The following is an 18,723-nucleotide window of genomic DNA, read 5'->3' as shown; positions in this document are numbered from 1 at the left end:
TATTTCTCAAACTATTGTGAGTCCCCTGAAATGAGTTTCTAAAACATTTGTCTATGGCCTGTAATGTCTATCCGTCGCTTTCTCCACCCTCCAAGTGGTACGGCCCGCTCCACCTTCCAGCCGCTTGGAGAGCCTAAGTCCTCCGCTAGGCAGAGGCCACTCAGCGGCGGCGACGATACCATCTGTGACTGATAAGCAGGGGGAATCCTACCACCCCCCGGCTTGTCTTATTCCGCTCCTGCCACTTAGGGCATCTCTTCCTCGAAGTGTAGGGGCGAACCGCAGATACCGTGATGGGACGACTGCTTCCAGCAGCACGGAAGTCACGCGATGCGCACCGGGGAAGGGCGCACTTGGTACGATCCACGCCGCGCCCCGCGCCCCGCGCCTCCGGAAATGAGGTGTCTCACCCTCGAAGTTCCGGCTCGCAGGGGGTGGAGGAGTGTTGTTAACCGGGACGCCTCTGCAGTTGCGGGGCTTGAGCGGGCTCGCGGCGTTGGGCTCCTGGTAAGTGGGCTGGGGTCAGTCCCGGGTTGTGGTTGGAGTCGGGACCTGGATCTTGCCCTTGAGGTCTCCAGGGTCGGTGCGACCCTCAGCCCGCCACCCGCTTTCGGCCTGTCAGCTGGTGGCAGACCTCTGGCGGCCGCGTGGCCGCTCTCTCTGAGGCCGAGCCCCGTCGGCGACGGCTACAGCTCCCGGCGCTTCCAGGTGCGCGATCGCGGGGCGACCCGGGCCCTTCTCAGTCCCGCCACTACATCCTAGTGCCGGCCGTTTCTCCGGTGTCCCGAGTTGACACTGTCCCAGCGGTTGGGGGCACCAGGGTTCCAGACTGACGGACCCCGCCCGCTCCGCGGGGCGTGTGTCGGAGCTGCCCTCCCTGGCAGAGCTGTCACCGGCGCTGTCGCCTGCCCGGCTGTGCCTCCCAGCTCCCTGGCTTCTCCCAGTCCAGACCGCACGTTCCCGCTTCTAGAGAGGTCTTTGCATGCCAACGCACCTTCACTTCGGGGTTAGTGGCAGTGACAACTGTCCCCTGCAACACTGCTGCTTTCCCTCATTCCTCCCCAGGGGCGGCGGCTTGGCAGGCGCCGAGAAAGGAGCCCTAGATTTGAAACAAGGCTGACCCAGGCTCCAGGGCTTGCGTCAGTGTGATCATTTCATCACTGAGTCTCAGTTTTCTTTTTGTAAAATGGGGGTGCATATGCTATTCTTGATGTGATGTGACTTTAAGGTGAAATGAAGTTTGTTCTCCTATTTACCGACTCTGCCTTTCAGGCGCTGGTGAGGTTTTGCACCATATGGGCCTCACACAGGTGACTCTTTCCTTTCCCCACGCAGGTCTCCAGGCCAGGGCAATGTTCCGCACCGCAGTCATGATGGCGGCCAGCCTGGCGTTGACTGGGGCAGTGGTGGCTCATGCTTACTACCTCAAGCACCAGTTCTACCCCACTGTGGTGTACTTGACCAAGTCCAGCCCCAGCATGGCAGTGAGTTGAGGGCTCAGGGAGGGAAGGACCGGTAGGGGAGGAGGAGGTTGCTTGAGACAAGGGCTGGGCCCGGGGTCAGGTGAGGAAGGGAGAAGTGAAGCTGCCACCAGCTGCCTGACTTTGAATAAATTGAGATGGGGGTGTGAGGAGGTTCCTGAATGATGAGCGGAAGGCAGAGCAAAGCCGGAACTGACCTCAACCACAGCCTCTCTTTTCTCCTAGGTCCTGTACATCCAGGCCTTTGTTCTTGTTTTCCTCTTGGGCAAGGTAATGGGCAAGGTGTTCTTTGGACAGCTGAGGGCAGCAGAGATGGAGGTAAGATGTCTGTGGCCCCAAAGGTGAGGGCCAGGGAGCTGGGCAAGAAGAATGTCTGAGTCCCACGTAATTCCTTACCCATCCCCCAGCACCTTCTGGAACGTTCCTGGTATGCTGTCACTGAGACTTGTCTGGCTTTCACTGTCTTTCGGGACGACTTCAGCCCCCGCTTTGTGGCGCTCTTCACCCTCCTTCTCTTCCTCAAGTGTTTTCACTGGCTGGCTGAGGACCGCGTGGACTTTGTGAGTTGGGTCAGGGGTTCGCTGGAGCAGACAGAAGCCGGAGAGTGGCCAGCAGGCAGGCTTGCAGAGGGCTGGACTGGGGGTGAGAGGTGAGCCCAGCCTTCCTGACGGACCCCTCTCTGTCCTGTCTCAGATGGAACGCAGCCCCAACATCTCCTGGCTCTTTCACTGCCGCATCATCTGTGAGTGAGACCTGTGGGAGGGGCAGGGAGGGAGCACAGAGGACAGAACATGAAGAGCCGCTAACCGTGGGCCTGTACTCTCAAGCACGGGCTGCCCCCTCAGCCACAGCTGTACGGGAAAGATAATTTAGGAAGTTAATTTGCATTATTTCTGCCCTTTTCCACTCCAGAGCTTCTCAACTGCCTGGCCCCTTAGCTCTTGGTCTCCTCACCTGGAGTGTGGGCTGCCCAGTGCCCCACTTGGCAGAATTGGAGGTCCCAGGGGGCTGGGTTCAGTGGTGTGTGCCCCCCTGCCTAGAGGCTGGGACCGTGGTGGGCTTGAGGGTGGGAGCTGTCTTAGAGCAAGTGGCTGCCAGGCCCTGGGCTGACTCCTCTAAACCCCCCACTCGGGGGGGTCCCTGCAGCCCTCATGTTCCTCCTGGGGATCCTGGACTTCCTCTTCGTCAGCCATGCCTATCACAGCATCCTGACCCGGGGGGCCTCTGTGCAGCTGGTGTTTGGCTTTGAGGTAAAACTGCTCGGGAGGTTGGGAGGACTAGCCTGAGGGGGCACTGCATGGGCCTTGAATAACCCATCGAACCTTTACTAAGCACGTGCTCTGCAGCCAGCCCCGTGGGGACCACCAGGGAGCAGGCAGCCCTCGCGCAGTCCCAGCCCTCTACACACTCCTGGGAGAGTGGGAAAGGTGCCGAAAGCGGTGCCCGTGGAGGAGGAGCCCTGACCTGGTGCTCAGGGAAAGCTCCCTGGAAGTTGATGCCCTAGAAACTGGCTGTTGTTGGATAGAAGGAATTAGCTTGCTGGACAACCGGGGAGGTGTGTCCCTGGCAGAGGAGGAATGTGTTCACTGACAACAGCTCACTTTGTTGAGTGCTTAGTGTATGCCAGGCCCCGTGCCGAGCACTTGACCTATATCTCTTTTAATCAGCAAAGCATCATCATAAAGGAACAGTTAATTGTCATTTTATAGACAAGTCACTTATAGTTTAGAGAGGTCTAGTAGTTTGCTAAAAGACACACCAACTAGTGAGTAGAGGAGGTAGGAAGACCCCAACTGTGCAAGGCTGTGCTTGTACTATCACACCCTGCTGTGCAGAGTCCTGGGGGCAGCACTGTGGCTGGAGCAAGGAAGGGGGCTGCATGCTCATTGCCCCCCATTCCTCCTCCCTCCAGTACGCCATCCTGATGACTATGGTGCTCACCATCTTCATCAAGTACGTGCTGCACTCCGTGGACCTCCAGAGCGAAAACCCCTGGGACAATAAGGCCGTGTACATGCTTTACACAGAGCTGTTTACAGGTGAAAGGAGCCTGGGCCTGCCCTGCCCTGGACTGGTGTCCCGGCTCCGCCTCCCAAGCCCTGTGACCGGCTGCTCTCTGCACACCCTTTCCCTCCAGGCTTCATCAAGGTCCTGCTCTACATGGCTTTCATGACCATCATGATCAAGGTGCACACCTTCCCTCTGTTCGCCATCCGGCCTATGTACCTGGCCATGAGGTGAGCCCAGATGAGCTGTGCCCCCCACCCCCGTTTGAGTACGCTCCCCACCTCTATGTGTTCCCTCCCCTCCCCCTGTATCTGACCCCCTCCTGGCTCTGGTTTGCACTGAAACCCCTTCCAGGCAGTTTAAGAAGGCTGTGACAGATGCCATCATGTCTCGCCGAGCTATTCGCAACATGAACACACTGTAAGTGGCTTGTCCCAGGTGCTCTAAGCGTTGGCCCGGCTCTGGTCCTCCTGCCTCCAACTCTGGTCTTGACATGTCCTTGGCCTGTCCTAACCAGGTACCCAGATGCCACCCCAGAGGAACTTCAGGCAATGGACAATGTCTGCATCATCTGTCGCGAAGAGATGGTGACTGGTGCCAAGAGGCTGCCCTGCAACCACATTTTCCATACCAGGTGGGAGGGCTCCGGGTGCCTGCAATTGGGGGATGCGCTCTGGGACGCAGGCCTCTAGGGACCTGCTGGCTATTGCCTGGTCTTGACTCCCAGCTGCCTGCGCTCCTGGTTCCAGCGGCAGCAGACCTGCCCCACCTGCCGTATGGATGTCCTTCGTGCGTCACTGCCAACGCAGTCACCACCCCCCCCTGAGCCTGCGGATCAGGGGCCACCACCTGCACCCCACCCCCCACCACTCCTGCCCCAGCCTCCCAACTGTGAGTGGCCCCTCTTTTGGTCATCTTACACACTGTCGTGTGCTTGCCCTCTGGAAGCTCAGTCTGGCTGGAGCAGGGGCAGGGGAGTCACAGGAAGAAATGTAGATGGTCATGTGTGATCAGTGCTGAGTGCAGAGAGGACCTGTGGGAGCAGAGGACACGGTTCCTACATCTAGCTCCTTGCCTGGGATTTGGACCTTTTCTCACCACCTCCTGTCCTCTCTGTGCAGTCCCCCAGGGCCTCCTGCCTCCCTTTCCTCCTGGCATGTTCCCGCTGTGGCCCCCCATGGGCCCCTTCCCACCTGTTCCTCCTCCCCCCAGCTCAGGAGAGGCTGTGGCTCCTCCATCTACCAGTGCAGGTGAGTCTCTGGGTACTGTGACACCCAGGGGGCGGGGTGGAAGCAGGGCCCCTCAGCACTCACTGATTTCCTGTTCTTGCTCTTCAGCAGCTCTTTCTCGGCCCAGTGGAGCAGCCACAAGCACAGCTGCGTCTGCGGCCTCTGCACCGGCACCTGGCTCTGCCCCTGCCTCTGAGGCTGCCCCCACCCCGGGCTTCCCCTTCCCCCCGCCCTGGATGGGCATGCCGCTGCCGCCACCCTTTGGTAAGCAGGGTCCTTCTCTGGGTGGTTCTGGGGATGGGGGGTCAGGCCCAGGCTGAGCTTCTGCCTCTCTCCAGCCTTCCCCCCAATGCCTGTACCCCCTGCCGGCTTTGCTGGGCTGACCCCGGAGGAGCTGCGGGCTCTGGAAGGCCACGAGCGGCAGCACCTGGAGGCTCGGCTACAGAGCCTGCGCAACATCCACACGCTGCTGGACGCTGCCATGCTGCAGATCAACCAGTACCTCACCGTGCTCGCCTCCTTGGGGTACGTCAGTGCAGGGCACTGGGGCGGGGTGGCAGGGGCATGGAGCTGCCAGGACACAGCTCCGGGCGGTGGCTCCTGGCTTTTTCCTCTTTGGCCACCCTGTGATACCTTGTGGTTCAGGCCACCTATCTGTAAGCACATCCTGAGTCTCAGGGTTCTTAGTGCCTTTTTAAACTTCTCAGCGTTTCAGTTCATCATGGACATCCAGGATAGGATGTGGATCTTCCTATAACTAGGAACCAATGCCCCAGATCTGAGACAGTGAATAAAGTTAAGTCACTTGGAGCCAGCCTGGGCTAAGTTCAAGTCCTGGTCCCATCCCGCATGTGCTTTGTGACCACTGTTACCTTATTTGAATAGAAGGGGTTCTCATTACTCTTCACAGGTCACATGTACAAAGGGCTGGCACCCAACAATGACAGCACAGGTGTGTGGAGGGGAGCGCGAGCCTGAGACCCAGTGCTGTGTTATTCAGTGGAATGTGTTAGCAGGCCCAATAAGGGGCCTGGCACCTCAGGGTGGAGCCTGCAGAGTCAAGTGAATAGTCCCTGCCTGCAAGTGGTTCACAATCAATCTGTGGCGTAGAAGCACAAGAATTCCTACATGTGTTCACGTGTCTGACGGTCAAGGGGCTGCAGAGGCACATCGGTTCTGGACTCGACTTTGCAAGGCTCACCAGACAGAATCTGCCGTCATGCCAGGATGCCAAAGCTGGGCCCGCCTCTTGTCCCTTCTCTTCCTAGGCCCCCCCGGCCTGCCACCTCAGTCAACCCCACCGAGGAGACTGGCCCCACAGTTGTCGCTGCTGCCTCCTCCACCAGCGTCCCCAGTTCCGAAGCCACCACCCCATCCTCAGGAGCTTCCCCAGCAGCCACTGAACCTGAAAAGCCTCCAGGTAGCTGTGGTCAGCCCATGGGGCCGGGCAGGGCAGGGGTTTCTCTGAGTTCCACTTCTGACTGTCTGTCCCCAGCTCCCGAGGCCGTGAGCACAGAGGAGCTGCCTGAGGATGTGGAGCCCGACGCAGCAGAGCTCCGCCGTCGCCGGCTGCAGAAGTTGGAGTCCCCAGTTGCCCACTGACACTGCCCTGGCCCCGCTCCCACTCTCGAGCAGCTCTTGCTGGAACGTGTCCTGCCATCAAGTGCCAGCTTCCTCTCTACCTGTACCAGGGTGTAGTATCTCCAGCTCCAAGACAGAGGAGGTGGCATCCCCTAGGCCAGTGGAGGCCCCATGGCCTCCAGCCCTTACAGTCTTGGGCAGCCATGGGGACTATGGGTCAGTTCCAGCCTTCTTCTCCAACCGTTCAGCCCTGTGTTCTCTGGGTCCATGAAGGCAGAACAGCACAGCCTCTGAGCAACTCTCTGTCCCGTGCCCTTTCTGGGAGAAGGGGCGGCCCCTCTGAGCCCTGCTTGTGTGTGTGGAGTCACGCTGCAGTGCCGAACAGTATTAGCTCCCATGCCCAAGTGTGGACTGCAGGAGCGGGGGGCAGGCCAGGAACTTGCTCCTTGGTCCACCAACTAAGACTGGTACCGATACCCTTTTCTTCCCCTAAACTCCCAGGAAGCCTCTGTGGTGGTGGCTGTGTCCCTTATGCCCTGTGACATCTCCATGTCTTACCGGCAACCACACAACTCAGGGAAAGGAGCGCCTGGGGGCGGAGAAGCAGGAGGGCAGCGAGGGACACTGCCCTGCCCCTCCCCCCAAGGTCCCTCCCTCCCTGGAGCTGTCTAAAGTGAGACCATGCCTGGTCTCAGCCAGCAGCCACTGCCCAGCCGCAGTCCGGGCTGAGGCTGGTCTGCTCCAGAACCACTGCAAGCCCCAGAGTCTAAGGAAGGCCGCTTCTCAACTCAGAACTTTTCTAGAGTTTAGAAGAATTGGAATTACTTCCATGCTATTTTCTTTGGCCTAAATTTTGTCTTTGAATTTGAATGCTTGACCCCAGGAGCGAGAAGCAGGAGTGTCAGGCTCCTGGTCTTTCCTGTGGGGAAAAGGCTCGGGGCCAGGAAGGGAACACAGGAGCCCAGGCCTGCCTGTCCCTGTCTTCTTCCCCTGGGTTTTGTGTTACGTGAGTTGCTGGACAGTTTCAAATGATTATTTAATTTGTAAATATTGTACAAATTTTAATAGCTTAAATTGTATATACAGCCAAATAAAAACTCGCATTAACAATTGGTAGAGCTGGTGTCATAGGATCAGTGAGTCGGGTTCCTTTTTCTTGCTCAGACTCTAGACTTACTATTAAGATGTACCCATATTACAGATGCAGAAACTAAGTCCCACAAAGGTTCAGTACCCTGCCTTAGGTCAGAGACTAGGGGAGCCAGGCTCTGAACCATCTTAGCCAGTCTGATGCTGGGTGGAGGTGGTAACTCAGGCCACTGGCTGGGGGCAGAGGCAAAAGACCAGCATCTTCCCGCCTGCAAGGCCCCCATCCAGCCTTGATACCAGGTCAGCAAGCCGGGAAGCAGTGCCCAGTGCTGGAATGCTAGGAGCTCCCAGGCACCCCCTTGTGGGCAGACCAATTACAGCTAATCAGATTTCTGGAGCTGGAAACCTAATTATGCCCAACTCTGGTCAGGAACAGAGCAGAGGTCAGTGGGCCTTCTCCCCCTCCCCCTGGTTAGAAAGAATGAGCCCAGAGGCTGACGTGGACATGCTATGCCCAGTACTGTACTGCACTTGGAGCTGAAGATATCCACGACCCATGTCAGTCATCTGTATTCTCCATAGCCTCCACCAAGCCAGGTCTGACCTTGAGAATGTCTGCAGCAGTGAGTCTGAGGAGCAAGGGAGGAATGTGCCCAATGGGTCTGTCCTGTGCCACCCCCCTACACTTCATTGGGCTACTGCTTCTACCAGAAGGGCAATCATCAGCCTTCAGAATTTAAACAGCTGAGCCCAAGGAACTCCAATGAAAAGAGCATAAACAGACCAAAATTAGGGGCAATGGGGAGTGCTGGGGACAAGAACTAATGCCTTCCACTAGCTTGGCTGTTTTAGTGGGTCTGCAGTGTTCGAGAGCCCTACCCCAGTGCTAGCACCTATGCAGATGGTCCCACTTCCCCTTTATGCAAACAAGGGCTGCTCCAAAGCCCTAGTCCTCACTCTACCCCACCCAAGCCCTTAGCCCTGGCCTCTGTACCTCCGATCCTAGTTCCAAAACCCACCTCCCTCCTGAGGTCCCCTGGACTCCAGTCTGTGGGGGATGCTGTCATGCAGGCTGCTTAGCTAGGTCTCAGAAGCCCTTCTCTAGGAGCCAGGCTTTTAGTTGCTGGTCAAAGTAGCCCTTGACCCGCAGGGTACCTGTCACCTCATTGACCTGGGTGATAGGCGTCTTCCCCAGCAGTGGACTCAGAAAATCTTCCACATCCTTCTGCAGGGCCTGAGGGAAGATGACAAATCAGTCCTGGTTAGAAGACTCTCACCTCTAGAGGACTCCCATCCCTTCAGCCCTGAAAGGGTCACTCATGGTCAGACCTTGACCCATCCACACACTTACCCAAATGTCTCCCTCCACCTTCCGGATCACAGTCATCTGGCGGTTGCCATGAGTGATGTCCTTATAGACAGGGACGTTGTGCATCCGAGAGCGCCGCACAAAGTAGGGCAGGTTTGGTGGGAGGTCTGGGACAGGGAGAGGCGTTGATAAGCCAAACTTTCCCAGGCTTCATCCTACCTCGGCCTTTCTCAGAGTCTGAAGAGGGTCAGTGCACCCAACGACAAAGCCACCTCCAGACCTGCTTTTTCCCAAAATATAGAGCCAGGACACCAATACCCCAAAGCTCAGCACAGGGCCTGGCACCAGAAGGTGCTCAAGAGGAAATGAAGTCAAGGTCATGCCTGCCTGGATCTTTGGGTCCCCTAAGGGGCCAGTTCTTGCCCTTCTCCTCTGGGACAGGGAGACTAAAATGGACAGAGGGATAGGGATTTACAAGCACTGAATACCAACCATGTGCTGGGCTCTGCGCTATGTACTTTATCTTCATTTTGCAGAAACTGAGGCTGGGAGAAGCTAAGTGACTAAAAAGACCACAATGGCAATGGATAGCAGAACCAAATTTGGACCCAGAACTGCCCAGCTCCCAAGCTGTGTTCTCAAATATGGTGGCCAGGCTCTTGAGTCTTCTCTCTATGCTTCACTTTTTCTACATGGACAGACCTATCCCAACAGTGTGGATGGACGGTTACTTGTAAAACAGGGCTCCATTCATGGGTCCTTCCTTGAACATGAGACAGATGATAAACCTGAGAGACCTCAACACAAGTCCTGAATCCACTGAGGATTAAGAGTCTCAGCCGGGGGCAGCTAACCACTAAGGAGGGGTACTTCCCTGCATTTTCATACCATTCCTATTAGCCAGCTCACCTCTGGGGGGCTGCCAGCCACTGGGGGTAGGGTAATGTTCATGCTTTGGGGGCTCTGGGATCCTGGTCGGAGGTAACAGGCGCTCCACAAACTGGTATTCATCCACAGACTCCACGAAGCTGGGGTAATTGGGAGGTCCCTGGGTCTGGCTCTGAGGCAAAAACAAAAAACCATCTCTCCATCACCTCACTCAACACCCACCCAACACAGGACAGACAGAACTTTTATAAGTAGAGGAAGGAAACATTACAGGTGGAGAGAATGGCATCAATAAATGGCTGCAGATAGGAAAGCAGCAGACTTCCGTTTGTCAGGATGTAGTTGGGAGTAGGAAAGAAGTTCAAGTGTTATAAAGGGCCTGCCTCTCTCAGTCCGTCTTGGGACTCAAATGACAAGTGTGTGTATACTTTTGAAAAGCAGATTAACTGGAAGTCTGACCAATATGGCATATTTCAGTATTGAAAGTTTCTTCTAAACGGTCTAGTAAAATATTCTAGTTCTGGATTGGGCACTTTCAGCAATCATGACAGTTTTCTACTCACACTCATCCGACAAGATCTTCCCTTACCTAGGAGGTTTCAGCTTCATATAGATACCAGCAGGCACTGTACTAAGTGCTTTACAGATAGTGTTTTCACTTAATTCTTATAATGCAACAGGCTATGTACAGTATTTTATTACAACCTTTTTAATAATCCAACCCAAGGAAGATTAAGACATTAAGCAATCTACCTAAGGTCACACTCCAGAGTCTGTCCTCCCATCCTCCAGCCTTAAGAGCTCTCTTAGACACTTCTCCCATCAGATACCCCCGGAATCTTGATAGGTCCCAGGGTTACAATGAGAACAGGGAAGCAGGATGAAGTGGCCTGTATGTCATGAGCTCTAGGTTCCCAGGAGGGCTGAGCTGTGAATTCTGTGGACGGGTTATTCCTTCAAAAAATTAGCGAGAATCTATGTGCTGCCTCTGCCAGTTCTAACTGGGGTTGTCCAGTTAGACAGGTTCCAACCACCATACTCCGAAGCGCGCACCAGGCCCTGTCACCTTCCTTCTCAATCAGCTGCAGAAAAGATGTCCCTGATCAAATGAGGAAAACTTCAGCCCCAAGCAGGAACGCGATTTTCAAGATTACAAGGAATAACAGTGAGCCTCATACCCAGCCCTCTGTCCCCAGCTCCAAGCTCAGTGCTCACCAGTCGCCGTAGCCCGCAGCCCGGCTGGACGCCGAGTCTCCAGCCCCGCAGCGATGCCCGGACCACGAACGCTGCCATCTTGACCTCGCTGGTACATTAGCTTGCTGCGCGCGCAACCGGCCTGGTCCCGCTACTTCCGGCGCACGCCTCTCGGGACGAAAGAACGCCTACCAAGTGTAAAGGGGCGGAGCTAAGACTGCTGTGGGCGGTACAAATGTCGGAGGCTGCCGCTGTCGCTCAGCAGTGACGTACCGCGCAGCAAGCGCCTTCGACGTGTGCGCTCTTGTTCCTTCCTCTTTTCCGACTCCATCTTCGCGGTAGAGGCAGAGGCCGCAGATCAGGTAAAGTTGGGGACACGGCTCAGTTCCGGAGGGCTTCCTAGGCGGTTGGCTGCGAGGTCAGAGGGCGCGGGAACAGTAGGGAACAGTCTGTGAGCCAGGTTTTGGTCCCTCCCGACCTCCCTGGCAGGCAGGCCGGGTCTTACCCACGTGAGACTCCCCCCCCCCCCCCGATTGTCCGCCGCCCGTCACCGAATCCTCGGCTTCCTCTCCCAGGATATTTTTCCACTTACAAGCATTTCTTTCCTCAGTCGCCGACATGCAGCTTTTTGTCCGCGCCCAGGAGCTACACACCCTTGAGGTCACCGGCCAGGAGACTGTCGCACAAATCAAGGTAAGGCTGCGCGGTGCTTCGGGGTACGGTCCTTTTCTGTTCTTTAACCGCGCTCCCCGCGAGAACGCTAATGAGCATCATTTTTGCCTGTAGGCTCATGTAGCCTCACTGGAGGGCATCGCTCCAGAAGATCAAGTCGTGCTTCTGGCAGGAACGCCCCTAGAGGATGAAGCTATCTTGGGCCAGTGTGGAGTGGAGGCTCTGACCACTCTGGAAGTAGCCGGTCGCATGCTTGGAGGTGAGCTAGGGAGGACTGTCCTTTAAACTGCTTGTATGGACATAATGGGTGTGGAGCAGTGTCCTTAATCTGGCGTGCTTCTTCCTGTTTACCTCAGGATTAACTCTTGAGAAACCCATGGAAGATTAAGCCGGTATAGGTGGGTTTTTTTTACAGAGACAGAGAGTCAGAGAGAGGGATAGACAAGGACAGACAGGAGCGGAGAGAGATGAGAAGCATCATTAGTTTTTCGTTGCGATACCTTAGTTGTTCATTGATTGCTTTCTCATATGTGCCTTGACTGTGGGGCTACAGCAGCCCTTGCTCGAGCCAGCAACCTTGGGTCCAAGCTGGTGAGCTTTGCTCAAACCAGATGAGCCCGCGCTCAAGCTGGCGACCTCGAGGTCTCTAACCTGGGTCCTCCGCATCCCAGTCCGACCCTCTATCCACTGTGCCACCGCCTGGTCCGGCCTGTATAGTTCTTTCTATTTCAGTCATTTACCAGATCCTTGCTCCCTTCCCAGTTTTCTCACTAAAATCAGGAGATTAGACTAGATTCCCCAAGGTTCTCTTCACTTATTTTTATAAAGTCTGGCTAGCCTGACCTGTGGTGCCTCAGTGGATAAAGCGTCACTTGGAACACTGAGGTCACCCTGTCTGTACTTGCCCGGTCAAGTCTTTTAAAAAAAAAAAAAAAAAGGTCTGGCTGGAAAATGCTGAAGTGAAACCTAGAGAACATACTAGACATTCTTGGTTAAATGTCAGATCTCTTTTGTTCTCACTACCTGTTGGGCAATTTTGTTCTCATTACCTATTGGGCCCAGCTTGCCTTTAAAGGCTTGAGTTGAGGCTGAAAGAATTCTGCAGGGTGTGGCCCTCTTGGTCTCCTAACTGCTTGCTGTTTTCTTTTTCCACCACAGGTAAAGTCCATGGTTCCTTGGCCCGTGCTGGGAAAGTAAGAGGGCAGACCCCCAAGGTAAGTGAAGTATTTTTGGTGCCCTTGATGAGCTTTTATTTCTTTATTATTTTATTATGTGAGAGGTGGGGAGGCAGAGACAGACTCCCTCATGGGCCCAACTGGGATCCACCCGGCAAGCCCACTAAGGGCTGTTGCTCTGCCCATCTGGGGTGTTGCTCCGTTGCGCGCAACTGAGCCATTTTAGCACCTGAGGTGGAGGCCACGGAGCCAACTTCAGGGCCAGTGGCCGACCAACTTATTCCAATTGAGCCATGGCTGTGGGAGGAGGAAAGAGAGAAGGTGGAAGGGTGGAGAAGCAGAAGGTTGCTTCTCCTGTGTGCCCTGACCAGGAGTTGAGCCCAGGACTTCCACACCCTGGGCTGACACTCTATTGCTGAGCCAAGCATCCAGGGCCATGTGATGCCCTTTGGACTGTTTTTCCTATCACAGATAAGCCAAGACCCTTGGCTCTTGGCCTGTCTGTCTTCTCCCTCCCCTGAGGTGAGCCTGAGGGATGGCATGGAGAAAGGTCAACCAGGGTCTGATAAACCCTCCCTTTTCCTAGGTGGCCAAACAGGAGAAAAAGAAGAAGAAGACTGGTCGGGCCAAGCGGCGGATGCAGTACAACCGGCGTTTTGTCAATGTTGTGCCCACCTTTGGCAAGAAGAAGGGCCCCAATGCCAACTCTTAAGTCCTTTGTAATCCTGGCTTTCTCTAATAAAGCCGCTTAGCCCAGTCACCTTGTTTCACCTTCATTTTTGGGGCCTTGGGGAGATATGGCTTCTAGGGCTGATGGTTTGTCCAGTGTAACAATGAGGTCTCATTTTGGTTTCTTGGCAGTGTCGAGTGAGGAAGAGGCAGAGGCCCTTGGCTAGTGGGTGGGGCAGGATGGGGTGAAGTGGTAAACTACAAGACAAGGCTTCCCATGAAAACCAGCAACAACAGGTGCCAGTCCTTCAAACATAGAATTGGGGAAATTTCTGATTTCAGATAACTTAGTAATTCCCCCAAATGCTTCTTTTTGTTCTTCTTTTAAACAGAAAATAAGAATCATTGCGGTGGGAGTTTCATAGAGGCAACAATGAAAGGGAGGAGTTCCAGTAGAGGAAATGTCAGGAAAGGCTAAACTTGGGACCAGCTGTGTCCTCAGTGGAGTCCAGGGCAGGAATTTGGTCCCAGCTTTGGCAAGTACCACCTCATTATATCAGGACTGTGGTGGCCTTGTTTATACTTCTGATTGAATGACTGGTCTTGCTAACCTAATCATAAATCAGGTTGGTCAGTTGATTGTTTCACTGTTTGAGTTCTTTGGGGCTGATTCAAGGTTCCATGCTAGAAATATACATACCCACACATTGATTGAGCTAAGGTTTTTGAACTTGCCACTTACTAGACTACAGTAAACCATGGGGTAAAGAAAGGCCTTGAGCTCTAGACTTAGACTGCCTTGAGTTTGGATTCTTCCTAAATTTATAACTATTTAATCTCTTGACAGTTGCTGTGAGGATTAAATGCTTAGATCAGCATTTGCCACATAATATAAAGACAAATATTGGGAGTTCTTGACTCTAGTTAGAAAGACCTGGCCCCCTCCCTTCTAGGAATGTAGATTCATGTAGGGAAAGTGAGTAAACTGGAAGTGTTAATAGCCTTAAAATAAATAGGGTTCTGTAATGAAGGAGGTTGGGTAGTCATACTGTTCTAAGAAAGATCTCTGAAGATGGAATATGTGAGACCTGTAATGGAAGGAGCCAATCGAGTGGTAAGATGGTGAAAATTCCAGGCGAAAGAACTGCAGTCAGACAAGGAGAGGACTTCGGGTCTACGTGCAATGGAGAGTCACCAAGGGCGGGGAAGGGTTTTAAGCAAGGGCCTAATATGATCTAATATTTTCTCTGGCTTATTTCTCTGGAGAGCTGGTAAAGTTAGGAAACCAGTTAAGGTGGTATCCAGTTGAGGGGCAAGGACCTTAGACCACCATTAGTGGTAGGATGTAAAAAATGAAGAGACTCGCCTGACTGGTGGTGGCATAGTGGATTGAGCATGGACCTGGAATGCTGAGGACCAGGCTTAAAACCTTGTCACCAGCTTGAGCACCAGCTTGCTGGCTTAAGTGTGGGTTCATAGAAATGATTCCATGGTTGCTGGCTTGAGCTCCCCAGTCAAGGCACATGTGAGAAGCAATTAACAACTAAAGCAGGGGTCAGAACCTATGGCTCATGAGATGTGGCTCTTTTGATGGCTGCATCTGGCTCGCAGACAAATTTTTATTTTTTTATTTTTTATTTTTTTTACAGAGGCAGAGATAGACAGGGACAGACAGGAACGGAGAGAGATGAGAAGCATCAATCATCAGTTTCTCGTTGCGCGTTGCGACTTCTTAGTTGTTCATTGATTGCTTTCTCACATGTGCCTTGACCGTGGGCCTTCAGCAGACCGAGTAACCCCATGCTGGAACCAGCGACCTTGGGTCCAAACTGGTGTGCTCTTTGCTCAAGCCAGATGAGCCCGCGCTCAAGCTGGCGACCTCAGGGTCTCGAACCTGGGTTCTTCCGCATCCCAGTCCGACGCTCTATCCACTGCGCCACCAACTGGTCAGGCTCGCAGACAAATCTTTAATAAAAAAAATAATGTTAAAAATATAAAACATTCTCATGTATTATAATCCATTTCCTACCGCTCCTGTTCATGGTCACGGGTGGCTGGAGCCAATCACAGCTGTCCTCTGGGACAACACCAAATTTTTATTTTGGATAGCGTCCGCCTGGCGTGCAGGAGTCCCGGGTTCGCTTCCCAGCCAGGGCACACAGGAGAGGCGCCCATCTGCTTCTCCACCCCGCCCCCTCTCCTTCCTCTTTCTCTCTTCCCCTCCTGCAGCCGAGGCTCCATTGGAGCAAAGATGGCCCGGGCGCTGGGGATGGCTCCTTGGCCTCTGCCCCAGGTGCTGGAGTGGCTCTGGTCACGGCAGAGCGACGCCCTGGAGGGGCAGAGCGTCGCCCCCTGGTGGGCGCGCCGGGTGGATCCCGGTCGGGCGCATGCGGGAGTCTGTCTCTCCCCGTTTCTAGCTTCGGAAAAATACAAAAAAAAAAAAAAATTGGATAATGCTTAACGTACACGGGTCGTTGTATGGCTCTCACGGAATTACATTTTAAAATACGTGGCGTGCATGGCTCTCTTAGCCAAAAAGGTTCCCAACCCCTGAACTAAAATGACACAACTACAAGCCGATGTTTCTTACCTCTCTCCCTTGCTGTCTCATGCTAAAACAAAACAAAACAAAACAAAACAAAACAACAACAACAACAACTTAACTCAGTCTCACTGCTTTGCTAATCAACTTCAAAAACTCGAAAGAAAAAGAAATGCCCTGACCTGTGGACCTGTGGTGGTGCAGTGGATAAAGCATTATCCCGGAATGCTGAAGTCACTGGTTTGAAACCTTGGAACTATTGTGGGTTGATGCTTCCTGCTCCTCCCACCCTTTCTCTAAAATAAGTAAATAAAATCTTGGGGGGAAAAAATGAACTGACTTGACGGTTATAAAATACATCTAGATCCATAATGAAATAAGTATAAGCTATTTTGAATGCAGAACTGACTAGGTGAGATTGGATGTGGAGGGACCGGCCACAGCTTGCTTTCAGGGGCGCCAAGGATCAATTCACAGTGCTTGGCAGGATTCGCCCCCACTCTACCACAAGCGGTAAGGTCCATTACAATAGGACTCCATCTCTGCTCAATGCTTCTGGCGCCTACTGTGGAATCTGCACTTTACAGTTGGATGAACGAACCTGGCCTGTGGTGGCAGTGCTAGAGCGTTGACCGGGAATGCTGAGGTGGCCAGTCCGGAACTCAGGCTTGCAGGGTCAAGGCACATACAAGAAGCAACTACTACGTGTTGATGTTCCTGCTCCTCCCCAACCCCTCCTCTCCTCTCCTCTCTCTAAAATCAGTAAGTAAAAAAAAAAATAATAGAGCCTGACCTGTGGTGGCGCAGTGGATAAAGTGTCGACCTGGAAATGCTGAGGTCGCTGGTTCGAAACCCTGGGCTTGCCTGGTCAAGGCACATATGGGAGTTGATGCTTCCAGCTCCTCCCCCCTTCTCTCTCTCTGTCTCTCCTCTCTCTCCCTCTCTCTCTCCTCTCTAAAAATGAATAAATAAAAAAATAAAAAAATAAAAATAATAAATAAAAAATAAAAATAAAATCAGTAAGTAAAATCTTAAAAAAAAACACAAAAACTTGGATGAACGATAGGTTTGGAGGAGGAAATCAAACAGGAGCTCAGATATTTGTTAAATGTTTTGGTTTGAAGAAGGAAAATGCCCCCAACACATACTCGAACCAGGCTAGATACCCCTCTTTTGCCTTTTCACTTTCTCCCCTTCATTTGTCTGTACCCTAGTAGAATGGCTGCCCCTACAGCGCAGGAACGCGTTTCATCTCTCACGGGCCTGGCACAATTAATGACCCAGTGCAGGTTCTCCGCAAGAACGATTTCTGCCTCTGCGCTTTAAAGTGCAACGAAAGCAACCACCAGGTGGCGAGCTGGTACCGGCGAAGCGCGCCTTCCTACCTCACAGGCGCAGGGCGGGATCTTACGTCACGACCGGCTCCTGCGCATGCCCAAGCTTTCCTGGAGACAGGTGTGGGCGGAAATTGCCGAGAATCTTCGGGGAATTTGACGAGGCGCTCATAGGTCGTATAAACAGGCAGAAGTAACCGACAATCGCCGGAAGTTGCCGACCTACAACCCCTGTGCTTTCGCGGGTGGCACGCGGCGCCGGTTGCCATGGAGCCAGCGGGGCCTTGTGGTTTCTGCCCGGCCGGGGAGGTCCAGCCAGCGCGCTACACCTGTCCCCGCTGCAATGTGCCCTACTGCTCGCTGCGCTGCTACCGGGCGCACGGTACCTGCGCCGAAGACTTCTACCGTGACCAGGTGCTGGGAGAGCTCCGCGGCCGCAGCGCCTCTCCCAGCCGCCTAGCCAGCGCCCTGCGCCGGCTGCGTCAGCAACGCGACACCGAGGAAGAATTGGAGGACGCAGGCCTCAGACCTGGCCCGGCGCCCGGCGGCCTGTTAGGACTCTGGGAGCAGCTAGCTCCGGCCGAGAAGGCGGCCTTCGAGCAGCTGCTGAGCCGTGGCGAGGCTGGGCGGCTGCTGCCGCCGTGGCGGCCGTGGTGGTGGGGTCGCGGGGCCGAGCCACGACTTTTGGAGGAGCTGGATGATACCCCGGGCGGTGAGGCCGCGGAGCTGGATCCTGCCCCCGCGAGAACGCCGCCGGATCCGATGAAGGATGCAGCTGCCGCCGAGTCCCCGGCCTCCGAGGAGATGGCTCTCGGAGACACCCCGGGGGCCTGCACGCCCGCGGTGCCCACCCGGATACCCACGCTGGCCAGCCTGAGCCGCGGCCGGACCTCGCCGCTCATACGCTTCCAGCTGCCCAACGTGCTGTTCTCCTATGCACACACTCTTGCCCTGTATCACGGCGGCGACGATGCGCTGCTCTCCGACTTCTGCGCCACCCTGCTTGGCGTTTCGGGAGCCCTGGGTGCCCAGCAAATCTTTGCCTCCGCTGAAGAAGCCCTACAGGCCGCAGCTCAAGTTCTGGAAGCGGGCGAGCATCCACCTGGGCCCCTGGGCACACGGGGTGCCATGCGCGAGGCCGCCCTCATCTTGCTGGGCGAAGGCCCCGCCAACCAGAAGGGCTACACGCTGGCAGCGCTGGGGCACCTGGTGCAGACCCTGGGCCGGGCCCGGAAACAAGCCGAGACTACTGAAGAGCGAGATGACCTCTACCGGGCTCGGAAGAAATGCCAGTTCCTAATGGCTTGGACCAACGAAAATGAGGTGGCCCTCCCAGCCCTGGCTCTGGACTGTGCCAGGGCCCACCGAGCTCACGCTGTGGCAGCTGGGGAGGTGGCAGCCCTCACTGGGGAGTTGGAGCGGCTGTGGGGAGGTCCCCTGCCACCTGCCCCAAGGACTCTCATCGAGGAACTCTCTGGCTGAACTACAGACATCTTGTCATCAATAAAGCTGTAACTGATCTGCTCTGTCAGCAGTGCCCATTTCTGAGAGAC

The 18,723-nt window shown here is 54.6% G+C and overlaps 4 protein-coding genes across 5 annotated transcripts; 3 read left to right on the top strand and 1 right to left on the bottom strand.

Moving 5' to 3' along the window:
• The first annotated feature begins 367 nt into the window (after nt 1-367).
• SYVN1 (synoviolin 1) lies at nt 368-7,414 on the top strand. Of its 2 annotated transcripts, none has more exons than XM_066251999.1 (16): nt 368-507; nt 1,336-1,484; nt 1,707-1,799; nt 1,889-2,041; nt 2,175-2,223; nt 2,628-2,731; nt 3,394-3,520; nt 3,619-3,718; nt 3,843-3,908; nt 4,006-4,122; nt 4,216-4,379; nt 4,610-4,738; nt 4,829-4,981; nt 5,056-5,242; nt 5,986-6,137; nt 6,213-7,414. In XM_066251999.1, the coding sequence occupies exons 2-16, from the start codon at nt 1,353-1,355 to the stop codon at nt 6,317-6,319; spliced, it is 1,833 nt and encodes a 610-aa protein (XP_066108096.1). In that variant the 5' UTR covers nt 368-507; nt 1,336-1,352; the 3' UTR covers nt 6,320-7,414. The 2 variants fall into 2 exon arrangements, with proteins under 2 accessions (XP_066108096.1, XP_066108095.1); XM_066251998.1 differs by having other exon boundaries at nt 4,826-4,981.
• On the bottom strand, nt 7,029-10,959 carry MRPL49 (mitochondrial ribosomal protein L49). The gene is made up of 4 exons (XM_066252003.1): nt 10,800-10,959; nt 9,606-9,756; nt 8,739-8,863; nt 7,029-8,621 (listed from the first exon to the last, which is right to left on the bottom strand). Exons 1-4 carry the CDS (start codon nt 10,875-10,877, stop codon nt 8,475-8,477), a joined length of 501 nt encoding a protein of 166 aa, XP_066108100.1. The 5' UTR covers nt 10,878-10,959; the 3' UTR covers nt 7,029-8,474.
• Nucleotides 10,960-11,007: 48 nt separating this feature from the next.
• On the top strand, nt 11,008-13,385 carry FAU (FAU ubiquitin like and ribosomal protein S30 fusion). The gene is made up of 5 exons (XM_066252004.1): nt 11,008-11,140; nt 11,389-11,471; nt 11,565-11,709; nt 12,609-12,664; nt 13,212-13,385. The coding sequence occupies exons 2-5, from the start codon at nt 11,397-11,399 to the stop codon at nt 13,335-13,337; spliced, it is 402 nt and encodes a 133-aa protein (XP_066108101.1). The 5' UTR covers nt 11,008-11,140; nt 11,389-11,396; the 3' UTR covers nt 13,338-13,385.
• A 3,663-nt stretch (nt 13,386-17,048) lies between these two features.
• Nucleotides 17,049-18,694, top strand: ZNHIT2 (zinc finger HIT-type containing 2). The gene has a single exon (XM_066251997.1). It carries the CDS (start codon nt 17,438-17,440, stop codon nt 18,650-18,652), a length of 1,215 nt encoding a protein of 404 aa, XP_066108094.1. The 5' UTR covers nt 17,049-17,437; the 3' UTR covers nt 18,653-18,694.
• Nucleotides 18,695-18,723: the final 29 nt, after the last annotated feature.

This window comes from Saccopteryx bilineata, chromosome 1 (assembly GCF_036850765.1).
Source record: "Saccopteryx bilineata isolate mSacBil1 chromosome 1, mSacBil1_pri_phased_curated, whole genome shotgun sequence".
Lineage (NCBI taxonomy): Eukaryota > Metazoa > Chordata > Mammalia > Chiroptera > Emballonuridae > Saccopteryx > Saccopteryx bilineata.
Note: the sequence above shows the minus strand (reverse complement) of the source record. Positions and strands in the feature narration are given on the sequence as shown.

Excerpts from the sequence above, each read along its gene's own strand:
- SYVN1 (XM_066251998.1), top strand. The coding sequence starts at position 1,353 with ATGTTCCGCACCGCAGTCATGATGGCGGCCAGCCTGGCGTTGACTGGG. Across the intron at positions 3,521-3,618 it reads TTACACAGAGCTGTTTACAG|GCTTCATCAAGGTCCTGCTC; the intron begins GTGAAAGGAGCC and ends CTTTCCCTCCAG. Across the intron at positions 3,719-3,842 it reads CCTATGTACCTGGCCATGAG|GCAGTTTAAGAAGGCTGTGA; the intron begins GTGAGCCCAGAT and ends AACCCCTTCCAG.
- MRPL49 (XM_066252003.1), bottom strand. The coding sequence starts at position 10,877 with ATGGCAGCGTTCGTGGTCCGGGCATCGCTGCGGGGCTGGAGACTCGGC. Across the intron at positions 8,864-9,605 it reads TGGCTGGCAGCCCCCCAGAG|ACCTCCCACCAAACCTGCCC; the intron begins GTGAGCTGGCTA and ends TCCCTGTCCCAG. Across the intron at positions 8,622-8,738 it reads AGGTGGAGGGAGACATTTGG|GCCCTGCAGAAGGATGTGGA; the intron begins GTAAGTGTGTGG and ends ATCTTCCCTCAG.
- FAU (XM_066252004.1), top strand. The coding sequence starts at position 11,397 with ATGCAGCTTTTTGTCCGCGCCCAGGAGCTACACACCCTTGAGGTCACC. Across the intron at positions 11,710-12,608 it reads AGCCGGTCGCATGCTTGGAG|GTAAAGTCCATGGTTCCTTG; the intron begins GTGAGCTAGGGA and ends TTTCCACCACAG. Across the intron at positions 12,665-13,211 it reads TAAGAGGGCAGACCCCCAAG|GTGGCCAAACAGGAGAAAAA; the intron begins GTAAGTGAAGTA and ends CCCTTTTCCTAG.
- ZNHIT2 (XM_066251997.1), top strand. The coding sequence starts at position 17,438 with ATGGAGCCAGCGGGGCCTTGTGGTTTCTGCCCGGCCGGGGAGGTCCAG.